This window comes from Lichenostomus cassidix, chromosome 5 (genome assembly GCF_008360975.1).
Source record: "Lichenostomus cassidix isolate B80296 chromosome 5, HeHo_3.0, whole genome shotgun sequence".
Classification (NCBI taxonomy): Eukaryota; Metazoa; Chordata; class Aves; order Passeriformes; family Meliphagidae; genus Lichenostomus; species Lichenostomus cassidix.
The window spans coordinates 44,001,368-44,015,389 of record NC_139486.1 but is presented as its reverse complement, the minus strand read 5'-3'; the positions used below and the strand labels follow the sequence as shown (position 1 = coordinate 44,015,389).

The window sequence follows — 14,022 nt, the reverse complement described above, 5'->3', positions numbered from 1 at the left end:
GCCAAATTTTAAACTGTGCTCTGGAAGATACATTATCTTGTCTCCTTTCTTTGGTATTGAGAAGCAGTTTGAGCAGACAAGGCAGGGTTCAGAAAATAGGAAAAAATTTTATCCATTTTATGCATGTGGAAAAATAATGTTTGGAGAGATTGGGCGACTTACTTGGGGGTGGTGGAATCCATTGTTGTCTAATATTTGAGCTTTTTGCTACTCGAATTAGCTGCTTAACTTCAAATAGAACAGATTCTTAGGTACTTTTCTTTTGGAGTAGAGCTCTGGGGACTTTAGACCAGCCTGATAAAGGCAGGGAAGCAGCTTGCAAGTTGCAGTTGACTGTAGCTGACTGCCTAAAGATGTTGTCTATGTCTGCTTTTCTCTTACTAGTAGATGCCAAATACACCTCATATTTACTTTCGTAGGGGTCCAGGGAATCATGCCCTAAAAATCTGTCTTGTAAGCAGAAAGGACATCCTAAATTTCAGCTAAACTCTTGACTCCACTGTTTCATACTGGTTTGGTGTGGGGAGCTCTTGATGAACAACCTTACTTGGTTTTGCTCTCAGGAGCCTCAGGGTATTTAAGAACTTGGGTGGGACAGTTAGATCATACAGTTGTGAGATCTACATGAAAAAATTCAATGTTCTGGGTAATTCAGGTCTGACCTCCAGAGAGGTCTAATAAAGAGAAAGAGCAATGTAATGAAGCATCTTCCTGCATTACATTTATCCCACAAGAGATGTCATGTTTTGGCTGCAGGAGTTGTGGCACCCTCCCTGTGTGACACCACGGAACACATTCTGTACCACAATCAGCAGAGACAGGGCCTTCAGCTGGGCAGGACTTGGTTTCCTGTGGGGAGCCTTGTGGGCTGAGCTTCAGAATATCCTCTAAGGGTCTGTCTTGCCAGGCTTTTGCAATAAGGAAAGTGTCTTTCTTTGGAAAACAGATCAATATTGTGCTGGCTGAAAGTTGAGCGTTTTGCCTTTCTAACCATTTGCAGGGACTGGAGACCATCTACTAACTACATTTTTTTAATAAAGTCTCTGAATGCTACTTTGCGTAACTTACTAATAGGAATAATGTCTCAAATAATAGTGACAATAGTGTTGCTTATCCCAAGTGACAGTGGAGTGCAGGCTCTTATCAAGGCAGGAGGCCTTGTCATGATCTGTTCTTTCAGGAGACACATGTCAGCTGTGAGAGGGCTTGTGTGTGTCAGAGCCTGCTGTGCTGAGGCACCTGGCCTGGCTCTGCAGCAGCTGGCATGAGGTTGTGTTAGCACAGTGTCTTAGCCTGGCCTGTGCAGCTGTAGGTTCTCCTGTTAGCTGTGGACAACCTGGTTTAGGTTTCTGTGCATGGCTTTTGCTTACCCTTTGTTGACATACACCCTACATGGTGGTATGTAAGACTGGATTTACTGGATTACTCTATTGCAGTGTTTCTATAAATGGTACAAATAGAGGGGAATCATGATCAGCATTTGTTGTTTACTTGTGCCAGGAGGCTTCATGAGAGGAGGAATGGAATGAATGTTTGTAAATGCATACAGGAGTCCTTAGACTTTCACTGCCTTGCTCCAAGGATGCATTGCATGCCTTCTGCCTTTGGCTGTGTTTGTATTGGATTAATATTTTGTGTTTCCCTGGATAGAACTATTTAATGAAAGAACTTTGATTCCATTTCTGGGGAATAGCTAAGGAAGGTGCATGAGACTTGGCTCTTAGGTTCTTAACTGATGATAGAAGCATCCATTCTTCAAGGCATAGTGCCATTAAATGGACATGTCAGCTAACCTAGAGCCTGTTCTTTAACCTTTGACTTCCAGTAGAATTTCCATGCATGGCACTTGGGGTGACTTTGAGCTTAAGGGATTCATTGCTGGGCTCTTTGAAGCACTGTATGTGCCTAGCACAGTGTGAAGAGCTACAAGTGACTTTGGGTAGTTGCACTGTGGTGAGGCTGAGGAAAAGAATATGTTACAACTCTCCAGGGCAATGCTAAGAAGCTGAGTTCTGGGCAAGAGGTCCCACCATGCTGGACAAAGCACCAGTAGCTGAATCTCAGTTTGCTGTGGGCAGAGGGTGACTGCATTGTAAGGCCACGGGAGGGGGGCATGACTTGACCAGTGTTTCTCAATCAATTGTTCAGGGACCTCTCAATGTCTGTGACATAAAAGATTATTTTCAAAAAAACACTTAAATCTACATATTTTGGGGTAAGCAAACAAAAAGGATAAAAGCTTACTACATTTATCTTAATTTTTATTTCTTTACCGGTTAATGTTAAGCATTGTAGCATTGGACAGGTGACACATTTTTTCTTTGGAAAGACTGACCAGTATTGGTGCCACTTTCTACTTCAAGATCTGTTGTAGCTGCTATTTTTGGCATCCTTTTGACTTTTAAAGAAACTCCAGTTGGCTGCTAAAATTGCTGATTTGTTTTTTGGACTCAAAAGTTGACCACAAATTTTTTCTCATATCAAGCTCATTCCGTTTTTTTTCATGTCTTTCCTCCATGTTGTACATATGCATTATAAATGTTCTCACAGTCCCAATATCACCAGCAGAAGAACAACATGGTAAATATTTACATGATGCGCTATTTCCACAGGTTTTTACTGGTCTGTTGAGTTGAGAAGATGTTTGAATTTGGAAAGGAGAGGGTAAAGATCTTATGAGATTATTCCAGTCCCTTCCAAGAAATGAAAAAGCTGCAAAGAAGGGAGAAAAATTAAGATACCTGAGTTTTAAAAGCATTCCTGTAAAAAGTTTAAAATCTTCCTCACCTTTCCCAGAGTAGTTACCTAGAAGATGGAAAGGCATTTTGTTCTCATAATGGGTATTAGCTAAATTTCAGAGTTGTTGCATACCCCTTTAAACTCACAGTGGTCAGAATTTGAGAATGAAAAAGTATTTACAGAAGGTAAAACTCCCTTCAAGTTCATTAAATAAGCAATTTCTACCTAAAAATAAAACTGCAAAACTAATTCAGTAGTTTCTTTATGCTTTAGGGTCTAGCCACCAATAGCCATAAATTATTTTTGTGTTTAACTTCTTCCCCTTTTTAGTAGTTTTGTTTTAGAGGTAAGTTACAGAATTGACCAGCTGCACCCTTAATCCTCTGATATCCTATAAGCAGAAAAAAGTTCTGGAAATGTCAGCCTGATGTAACTCATGGAGAACATTAGGTACTCCTAGATGAGGCATATAAAACATAAGCAGTTTCAAAATCACAATAATCACAACCTTTCCCACAGGAGGAAATTTATCCATCTGTTAGTGTCTGTTAGAGCCTATTTCATGTGCTTGTACTTTGAAAAGTGTCTGAAAATGCAATACTCTCTGTGGAACTAAAAAAATTTTGTAAAGTCCCAAGAGAACATTAGGTTTGATGGTGGTTTGATATGGAAAAATTACCAGATCAACACTGAAAATAAATAACTGCTTCACATGGTGATAATATGAGCACAAGGATAAGAATATATTTTGTTTATATTATTCCTAGAGGAAATGGGAGATCACTCTAAACTACTATTTTTTATCATGTAGATTTATATTCTGTTGCATTTGTCATCTTTGTAGGTGGTTAGGTTGGTTTGTGGGTTTTTAACAAGTCACTACTTAACTGTCTTAACTGTTCATTTATAACTGTGGATTTTATTTTGCATGAAACAGACCAAAGTGATAAAGAAAATGTGCTGGAGTAGTTTCCTTTGGAATAAAGTTTTAGAGTATTCTGTCAAGAATCTGACATTGCTAGATTGTTGAGAATTTTGTTTGTAAGACTGTCAGAAAAAGGTTTGAGTGTGGGCTTTTTTACAAATGGCTATGATTTGGAATTTCACACCACCTACTTTGCTTTGCCTGTCTCAGGACTGGCACAGCTGTCCTGCCAGCCATGGCAGGCCCCCACCACAACTTCAAGAGAGAGCCAAGCACCAGGGGTGGTTTGCCGCCACTGCTGTGCTTTAGCTCTAGAAGCCTGCAAAAGTACTTCTGAAGGGAGATTGTATAAAAAAAAAATACTGACATTCAATAATCTTCTTTGGATTTTTCTTTGCTGAGTGTGTCAAAGTGGCTTTTGTATTATGAGTAAAAATAAGGCCCATCTGTGTAGCCACAGAGAATTATGTTGTGATGCTATGTCTTCAACAAGGTAAAATGACATTCTTCAGTGGGAAGTGAGAAAATGTCTCTTAAAGAAAGGAAGGGAAAACGAGAGAAATAGGTGGTGGTGTATCACTATGTTTATTTGCAAACAGATGGTTATTCACAGTTCAACGGGGGTGTTGTGCTCAGTATTGTATGGATTGATTCTCTGTGTTCTCTTGGTTCATAGCTCACTCTGGATGTAGGTGGCTGATGATAGTTTGCAATTGTATCCAACCAAGTAATGTAGGAATTCAGAAAATAATAATATAAATGTATGCCATCATCAAAACTTGTCTGAAAGAATAGCCACAATAGTGCGTGTAGGATCAATCCATGAAATGTAGTAGCAATAGAAACCTGATGAATGTTATTTATGAGGCAGCTTTTACCAAGTAGCCAAAATATCATCAAGTGGGACAGAACTATTGACAGCAATGAGGAGCTGCTTTAGAAATTCTTGAGTCTTACTCAAAACTTGAGTTTGCTAAGAGACTCAAGCAGTCTGTCTTTGTGGAAAATGACCAGATATGTCTGTTGTCCACCCATCTCTTCTATTTTGCTATATGGGTTCTGGTACTATTTTTTTTAATGTTACTCCCTTTTCTGTTTGCCAGTATCTGTCAATACATGCCTGATGTTAAGCCCCTTCAGACATTTAAAAAAATAAAAAAAAAAAAAAGTATTCACTTTTATCCCAAAGCATTGATGAAAGGTGGCTGTGTTTCAGCTGTTGGAAGTATTAATGAATGGTTTATACTCAGCTGAATATAGACTGTGGTACAGACTGCTCACAGCTGCTTCATTCTTCTCTTTTTGGGGCAGGCTTCTTTACCCTTGGGAGTTTGCTGTGTCATTCCATCTTTCTTTGTCTTTTTCTTTCCCTGCTGACTTCCCTGTTTTCTTTTCCATGCCACCTACCTGATCTGTCTCACAAGTTCTTTCTTGAGCCAGAGAAGGCTGGGCATGTTCACTTGAGGTGCCACTTCAGAGTCTGCTGGTGAGAATTCTTAGAAGCCATTCACAGAAGGGTTGAGGTTGGAGGGAACCTCTGGAGCTCAGCTGGTCGAACCCCCTGCTCAAGCAGGGCCACCTGGAGATGGGTGCTTGGGGCCATGAGCAGATCACTTTAGAATAGCACCAAGGGTGGAGACTCCACAGCCTCCTTGAGCAGCCTGTTCCAGTTCTCAGTCACTCTCACAGCAAAAGTGTAGCTTTCCATAACATCTGCAAGACTCAGAGCCACAAGCCCACCACATGAGTCTTCTAAAAATACGTCAGTCATACAATTTTAACTGTTGCCAACCTGCTATGTCTGCTCTCATAGTGATTTAGCTCAGCCCAAGAATTGATTTCCATTTGACTATAGCTTTGTCTGTAGCAATTGAATAAATTGTTTTATCCTAGTGACTGAAATATAGGGGTAAGGTCTTAGAGTTCTCTTTGTTGTTCTGTCAAAAGATGTCCTGTGTCTGTGCTGAATAGCTGCTTTTTTCATAGATGCATCTGAAATACAACTTGACTACATGAATCATGCTGATGTGTAGAATTTAATTGCATTGTTTTACTTTAATCTTCTTCAAAGAGCCAAGAGCTTTTGAGTGTTATATTTAGAAATATTTGTAAAGTCATTTTGCATACATTGCAGCAGCATCTAAAAAAAAAAATCACACCTTATCACCTCCTTGTGTTTTTTGTGTAATTCAGTTCATTAAGGCGTTTGATGTTGATTTCACTTTGCCCACAACAGATTTTAGCTGAGCTTGGCAATGCCTCATTAGGAGATTTGTCATTGAAGTCTTGAGACTAATCAGAGGCTTTCAGTGCGTGACGCTGTTCAAGGGGAACTTTCAGTGTTTCGTGTGTAAAGCACAACACATTTAGTGTTGCATTTATCCTTTGAGATCCATTTATCACTTACCAAGAGAGAAAGAAAACCCTGAGTAGAATAAAGCCTATTCTAGTCAATTTGTGCTAAATTTTAAGGATTGCACCTTAAAGTCTTCACTTTTGTCTGCAGCAGGCAGATGTTAATTGTCAGATATTAAAAGATGAGTTAATGTGGTGTTTTATTATCTCTTCTTGTCTTTCCTCCACATTGTACGTATACATTAAAAATGTTTTTGCAGTTCCATTGTCACCGGCAGAAGAACAACGTTATAAATATTTACATTATAATTATTTTACATGCTTTCCACAGGTTTTTAGTGGTCTGTTGAGTTGAGATGTTTGAATTTGGAATGGAGAGGGTAAAGATCTTACAGGATTATTCCAGTCTCTTTAAAGAAATGGGGGGGGCTGATTTAGTAACAGGAGTTGTGCTTCTGGCCATATTGTGAGGCCTGTTTGTAGATTTTTACTTTGAATCCTCGTGGTTTCATTTGATATGCTGGAGTAGAGCTGTATCTCTGGGAAGGTGGATGGAAGCAACATTTGCAGTAAAGACTGGGTACATGTACCTATGTTGACCTGCATGTGACACTTCTCTGTTCAGGCTTTGCCCTGGCTCCTACTATAAGATCATCTCAGGGAGATCATTAGCATTTCCTGCTTGTTTGCCATGAAGTAACTACCACTTAGAGGGCTTGATTGCTCACAGCACAGAAACGTCCTCCAAGTCAGAGCTGCACTTTCTGCGTCTCAGGAAAGCCTGTTTGGATTCGTAGGTGTTCTGCCCATAGTAATGGGAGGAATGTTTGGGAGAGGGAGATGGCATTTATTCCATCATTTTCTTAGCCAAAATATAAGCCATTAGGCATTTTATTGCTGTCTGATTCCACATTTTGGACCTCCATTGCCACTGTGTTGAACAGCCATATAATTTGGGAGTGCCACAGTAGGGTGTCACCAGAGCCTTCTCTTCTCCAGGCTGAGCAGTGCCAGCTCCCTCAGCCTTTCTTCACAGCAGAAGTCTTCCAGCCTCTTGATGATTTCTGTGGCCCTCCTCTGAAGCAGCCCTCAGTCTTGTGCTGGGACCCCAAAACTGGATGCAATACTCTAGGTGGAGTCTCAGCAGAGCAGAGGGGGAGAATCATCTCTCCTGATTTCTGGCCATGCTGCTTTGGGTCCAGCCCAGGATATGAGTGGCTATTTGGGCTGTGAGCACACATGGCTGGCCTATGGAGATTTTTTTCATCCACCAGCACACCCAAGTCCTCAGCAGGGCTGCTTTCAATCCCATCATCCCAGCCTGTATCAGTACCAGGGATTGCCCTGACCCAGGTGCAGCACCTTGCACTTGGCCTTGTTGAGATTCCTGAAGTTCAACAGCTTGGTGTTGTCTGCAGCATTCACAGATGTACATGGATTTAAATAAATGTTTCTGTATCCTTGGATTGAAACTTCTCTTGTACATTTTAGTCAGCAGCTCTAGTATTTGAATTATACTTTCACTGTCCATTTCTGTAAAAGTAGATGGAAATGTGGAAGTTTAATCCTTGTCCTGCTGACACACCGTTGTAAGGGAAACTGTTTTGTTTAACTTAGTGTGGCACCAGTTTGGCTTCAGCACCTGAGTATGCATGATGAACTTTTGAACCTGCAGGATTGCCTGTGGGACTGATAGTGTGCTAAATAAGTGAGCATTTTGGGTTTGCCTGGACATGATGTAATGACATAATTGCAGAACCATTTGGCTTTTAACCACAGATACGGCTTTTTTTTTTAATGTACTTTATTTAGCTTAACAAAATAAAAAGATATTAATCTTCAGTCTCTGCTTCTCCATCAAGTAGTAGAAGAATCACGGGTTGATGGGCTGATACAAAGCTCCCTTGAAACTTAGTTTGCAGGAATGCCACTGTTATTTTTAACTGTCTCCAGCAGGAGGCTTTTTGTCTGGAAGGAATCCAGAGGTGTACATTGTGGCCTCTGTTCAAATTCACATGTGTTACAGCGATGATTTTTGTGCACAGCATAGGTAGGTATGGTTATAGCAGTAGCTGACTGCTCACCTCTGCTGTTCGGCTGGTGGTGGATGGAAGATCCAGTGCATATCCCTTGTGTGTGCTGGATTGACATTGGCTGAATGCCCCAAAGGTGCCCCCCAAAGCAGCTCTATCACTGCACTGCCCAGCAGGACAGGGGAGAGAAAATACAATGAAAGGCTCATGGATCAACATAAGGACAGGGAGAGATCACTCAGCAATTACTGCCATGGGCAAAACAGGCTCAGTGTGGGGAAATTACTTTCATTTATGGCAAATGAAATAAAAATGCATGTTGTTTTCACAAATCTGTCAAGTATTGTAAAGTTTCAAAGTGGATATTTCATTTTTAAGTTTATTTGGATGCCTACCATGTGTGCATGAACATACTGAAATTCACATGCTAGTTTAGAAAGATGTGGTAATTGTCATTGGTCATGTTAAAAAAATAAATTGTAGGTGCTTCTGCTGTTTATGTATGAGCAGAGCCTTACAACTGTGGTGAAAGTGGTAGTTGTTTTTGACTGCCCACGTTTAGGCATTTAATGGTTTAATATTGCACTGCATTAAAGTTACAGATATTTGTAATAAAAAATAAATATTATTCAAACACTTAGAAATTTAGAATTTAGGTCCTGAAATCACAAGACAGTAGAAGCACTGCATGGTGAAGGCAGCTTAATCACCCACAAGGTACAGGTATGAGTCCAAATAAGCAAATAATTTCCAAATAATAGAGAAGAGGACACTATTAAAAATTGCAATGACAGATCATGGTAGCCTAAATTAGAGCAGAGCAGTTGTCCATCTGTAAAGCATTCCAGCAATAAACAGAGATTTGACTCTGTTGAGATCATTTGGAAATGAATTGTCTTAAGCTGTGTTTTTTGTTTTGGTTTTACTCTGAACTTGATGTCACTCACAGTATAAATTTTCAAGCAGTGCCTGATTTTACTTGTACCCATATTAGAGTAGATTACTTTTCCCTTTTTTTTTTTTTTTTGTCATCCCACAGGTCATAAATGTTGATGGAACAATGAGGAAAACCCTCCTAGAGGACAAGCTTCCCCATATATTTGGGTTCACACTTCTGGGAGATTACATCTACTGGACTGACTGGCAGAGACGAAGCATTGAAAGAGTTCACAAGATAAAGGCCAGCAGAGACATCATTATTGATCAGCTGCCAGATTTAATGGGCCTCAAGGCAACAAGTGTTACCAAAGTGTTTGGTAAGCATGGGCAACCTAGCATGGCTCTGTAGAGTATCTAGATGGGCTTGCTTTCATTGAGCAGATGTTGGTCACTTGTAATGAGAATAACTGTGGTCTGATGGGTTTGAGTCGTTTTAAAGGAAAATGGCACCTATTGTTTCTAAAGCTGGGAAAATACAGTGTTGCAAAAGAAGCATGGACTTCCAGTTTTTAGTGACATAAGTCTTCCACAGCTTTCACTACACTCTTTGAATTTTTATGGGAATATTATTCCTGTCTCTATACTATAGAAATCATTCTTACAGTAATGCTCTATTTCATGCTGCTGTTTTTTCTTCCAGTGCAAAGCCTTATGATGCTCAGTTAGCAGAATGCTTTTCCCTGCTGGGTGGTATTGGCACAGTTGGTCATCATCACAACGTAGCCTCAAAGCATGTGGCACTTACATATTAACTCTTAACAGCTCACTTGTACCTACATCTTAGCAACTAAAGCTTGCCCTTAGCGTGGGATCAGCAGCTGAATCTCCATGTCTTTCCACTGTATCTCTGAAAGGTGCAGCCAGTGTTCTAGGTCTTTTGCTGGCACTCAAGAGCAAGTATGTCACAGGACCTCCTGGCTTCAGTGCACCACAGATTTTCTGACAACCTGGAACACTGAAATTTGGGCACAGCAATAAATGTATTCATTAGTTAGATACTAAAATTACTGAGAAGAGTTGTAATGCAATCACGTTAAGTAGGTTGTCAAATTACACCCTGGCAGTATGTGTATTTCCAGCCTTCTGTACTTGAAAAATAATGAAGCCCTCAGGCTGCAAGTTACGGCATCAGTCTGAAATATGTGTGCCCTAACAAGGGAAAATGAAAGGAACCCTGCTTGAGACTGATCTTAGAGAATTTTTTTTTTGTGCGTGTGGTAACATTCTTTAAATGCCTAAATCCTTGGTTCCAGCAGATGGAGAAAGGCACTCATTTATCTCTTGGTCCTTACTTTCCCCTACACATTCCATCCCCATCACACGAAAAAGTAAGTGTGAGATTGTGGTGATCTTGTTGGAACTGCTTCTGCTATGAATCTTCTCAGCTTTAAATTAAACAGGTGGGAAAGAACTGCTATTATCCAGCTCTTTTCTCACCCTTTTGTATCACTGAACATTTGTGAAAGCTGGTGGTTTCAAAGAGATACAAAGATGGAGTACTTGGTCAAAAATAGCTAATTAATTATCTGCCTTCAGTGAACAAATTTAATCTTTGGGCAAGAAAGATAAGAAAGATCTGTTTCAGGTGGTACTTGTACAATAGGAGGATAGGTCCAGCATCGTAATCCTGGGTAGATGGAGACAGTCCACCTGGAGTGCTTTTTTTTCATTCAGTATTCCCTGCTGTGACAACCCACAGTGTTAATTTATTTTGGAAATTATACAGTGTTTTTGCTCAACCTCCCATGCTCCCCCTTCCCCTTTACCTTCACAATGCACTAATATCTGTTTTGGTTTGTTGTTGTTTGTTTGTTTGTTGTTTATTTTTAAGGAACTAATTTAATGCACTAATATGTTTTGGTTTGTTGTTTTGTTTATTTATTTTTGAAGGAACTAATTCATGCGCAGAGAACAATGGAGGCTGCAGCCATCTGTGTTTCTTTACACCCCAGGAGGCCAGGTGTGCCTGTCCCATTGGCCTTGAGCTGTTGAGTGACATGAAGACTTGCATCATTCCTGAAGCCTTCTTAGTTTTCACAAGCAGAGCAGCAATTCATAGGATTTCCCTTGAAACCAATAATAATGATGTTGCTATTCCTCTTACTGGAGTCAAGGAAGCATCTGCTCTGGATTTTGATGTCTCTGATAACAGAATCTATTGGACTGATGTTAGTTTGAAGGTATTACTGACGTGTGAATTCCTTGAATATAAAGCCACAGAGCAGTTACTTTGATCTAACAAAGGTCTCTGTTACATGATCTGTCCTGCAGTTGCCAGTGTTGTAATTGAATTGCATCCAAGGAGACCCTTGGAGATGAAGACAGTTGCATTGCTGAATGCATAGTAGGGTGATAGGCATCTTCCTGCTTCAAATAAAAATCCAAAGTGGTGTCTGCTTGTACTGAAAGCCTAAGTCTTGGATGCTGGGTGTGTTGCATCCATATATGCATCTGTTGTAGAAAAGCTGTTTTTATGTCACAGAGTAGAGTAATTTAAATACTGAGCTCACCAACCCCCTGAGCTTTCTGTCCTCTTCCAGTTTTGACTTGGAAGACAATTGTACTCAATACTAACATTTCACAAGTGAACTTTGGATTGTTTGCTATTAGTCTGTGGCTCCAGGCTGGCACAGAAAAGCCCAGGGAACTTGTCCAGTCTCCTCCACACTGTGTTAAGGGCCCACCTGCCTCAGTTCCATCTCAGTGTGCTCCCCAGAACTTTGACATTTCCTGCGATGTTTGGTTCACATCCAGGTGCATGCTAAAGTGAGGGCTGTGCTCTTCATCAGCGTTACTTGGCCTTTTGAAGTGAACTAAGTATATGGTAGAAAATGACAGATACTCTTCACTGTAACTAAATTATTCTATTTAGACTCTTAATAGGTTTTCCAGGAGCAGTCAGAGTTTCCTTGCCAGTGTGCCCAAGCCATAATATGGCAAAGCTCACTTTCAGAGCCTGCAGGGCTCGTGCAGTTTCCATAGCCTCTCTCTGAAGACTAATGAGGGCTGTGCTTCAGTGTTAACAGTGCTGCTTGTGGTGTGGATACTGTTCCTTCAGGAAGAGTGCCAATGTAATAAATTAGTGTAGTGTAGACACAGTTACTAAATAAATCTCACATAAGCATGTGGAGAGCAGGAGTTATGGACATCTTAACCATTTGTACTGGAAAGCACATTGCTTCAGCTGCATCAGTGAGTAGATCTCAGTCTCACTCTGTGCAGGACTGGAAAACATTTTACTTGTTTGTTGCCTCCTGAATTATCCAGCATAGTGTGTTTTCATATACATACCAGGTATCTTCCAGCACCTCTGGGTTCTCATTCCCCATGTCCCCCACATCTTGCTGCTTAGCAGCAGATATTTTAATTTCAGAGCTCATAGCTATCTCCATTTTTTTTGGTGACCACCACTACCCTGATCTGCCTCTAATTTCAGGAGGACATGTTTTCAAAAAGTAGACTACATGCTTTCTGGGTTTGACATTTACCTTTAAAAATATAAAATATATCTGACCCTTACACATTAATGTATCAAATTATTAAGAAATCAATAGCTGAAATACTGGCAGGCATACGGACTCAGTGTGGATAAGCAAGGGTGGGTAATTGGTCCTGGAAGTTCCTATTTACCTGGGGGTTGGTTCAGTGCTGTTAGGAGTGACTTATTTATACATGTGTGCAGTCCTTGCTCTATGAATTATTTTGATGAGTGTGCATAACTAAAATGTAGATGGGATCAGCAATTGTGCTCCAGGTAACTGATTATGAGAAACAATTTACTTTAGATGTCACTGAACTGAGGTGTGTTTCTGAGATTTAAAACACTACAGTGAATTAAATAATTTTTAAAAACAGCTTCTTGTGCACAATAGAAGAGAGGGAGAGGGGTCAAGAAAGAATGTGCAGCTTTCTGCTTTCTGAAAATCATGTCCTTTTCAGATGTCTTGGTCTGGCCATCAGAAACCAATAGCTTCCTGAAAATTCAGGTGCTTTTTTCCTGAGAATTTCTGTATCTTTTTTGACATTTTTAAATTTTTTAAAAATGTAATAATGGCTGATTTTTTTACTAGTTTCTTTTTGTACACTAAGCTTCATGGTAATTATTCCTTTTTGTTTCGCTGGGCTATCCATAAACACTGTTTTACACCACTGTTTTCCAGACCATAAGCCGAGCTTTCATGAATGGGAGCTCTGTGGAACATGTGATTGAGTTTGGGCTAGATTATCCCGAGGGAATGGCTGTAGACTGGATGGGAAAGAACCTCTACTGGGCAGATACTGGAACCAATCGCATCGAAGTAGCCCGCCTGGATGGACAGTACAGGCAGGTCCTTGTGTGGAAGGACTTGGACAACCCAAGGTCTCTGGCTCTTGATCCCACCAAAGGGTAAGGGACTGTTGTTTTTCAAAGCTTTGTGTGGGTGCTCTTGTATGTGACAAGTTCTTTGGCAGTTCTTACAGGTCTGTTTCTTCAGAGTCTTTGAAAAGGCAATATGCTGTCCACAATCCTATGGGTTACAATGAAAAATTAATAACTGTCAAAAAGACTGTTCTACCTTTGTGTAAAAAAAGGAGTATTAAAATGCTACACATAACCATGTGGGCTATTCTTTTTCTTTAAGTGCTGAAAAGAAATTTAGAAATGTCAAACCATGCAGCTAAACACCACCAAACCTGGCTGATGTCCTGTTTGTGTTGCACTTCTCGTTGCAGGTACATGTACTGGACTGAGTGGGGAGGTAAGCCCAGGATCGTTCGAGCCTACATGGATGGGACAAACAGCATCACTTTGGTGGACAAAGTGGGACGTGCCAACGACCTCACTATTGATTATGTGGACCAAAGGCTCTATTGGACTGACCTAGACACAAGCATGATTGAGTCATCAAATATGCTGGGTAATCTAGTGTTATATTACACCAGTCAGTATAAAAATACACACTGGCCATTGTAAAGTAATTGAATAATATGAAATTTGAATAGTAAAACTGGTAGTAAATCTGTATGCATATTTTCTTGCAAAAGGAAATT

At 40.3% G+C, this 14,022-nt stretch overlaps 1 protein-coding gene across 1 annotated transcript in view; it reads left to right on the top strand.

Annotated features, from left to right (window-relative positions):
* Positions 1–14,022, top strand: part of LRP5 (LDL receptor related protein 5) — a 135,235-nt gene that overhangs the window by 97,674 nt on the left and 23,539 nt on the right. The window contains exons 8-11 of the mRNA XM_085062713.1: positions 9,092–9,308; positions 10,882–11,171; positions 13,152–13,378; positions 13,705–13,889. Of these exons, the coding sequence (XP_084918839.1) occupies positions 9,092–9,308; positions 10,882–11,171; positions 13,152–13,378; positions 13,705–13,889 (919 nt within the window). The remainder of the gene's footprint in view (positions 1–9,091; positions 9,309–10,881; positions 11,172–13,151; positions 13,379–13,704; positions 13,890–14,022) is intronic.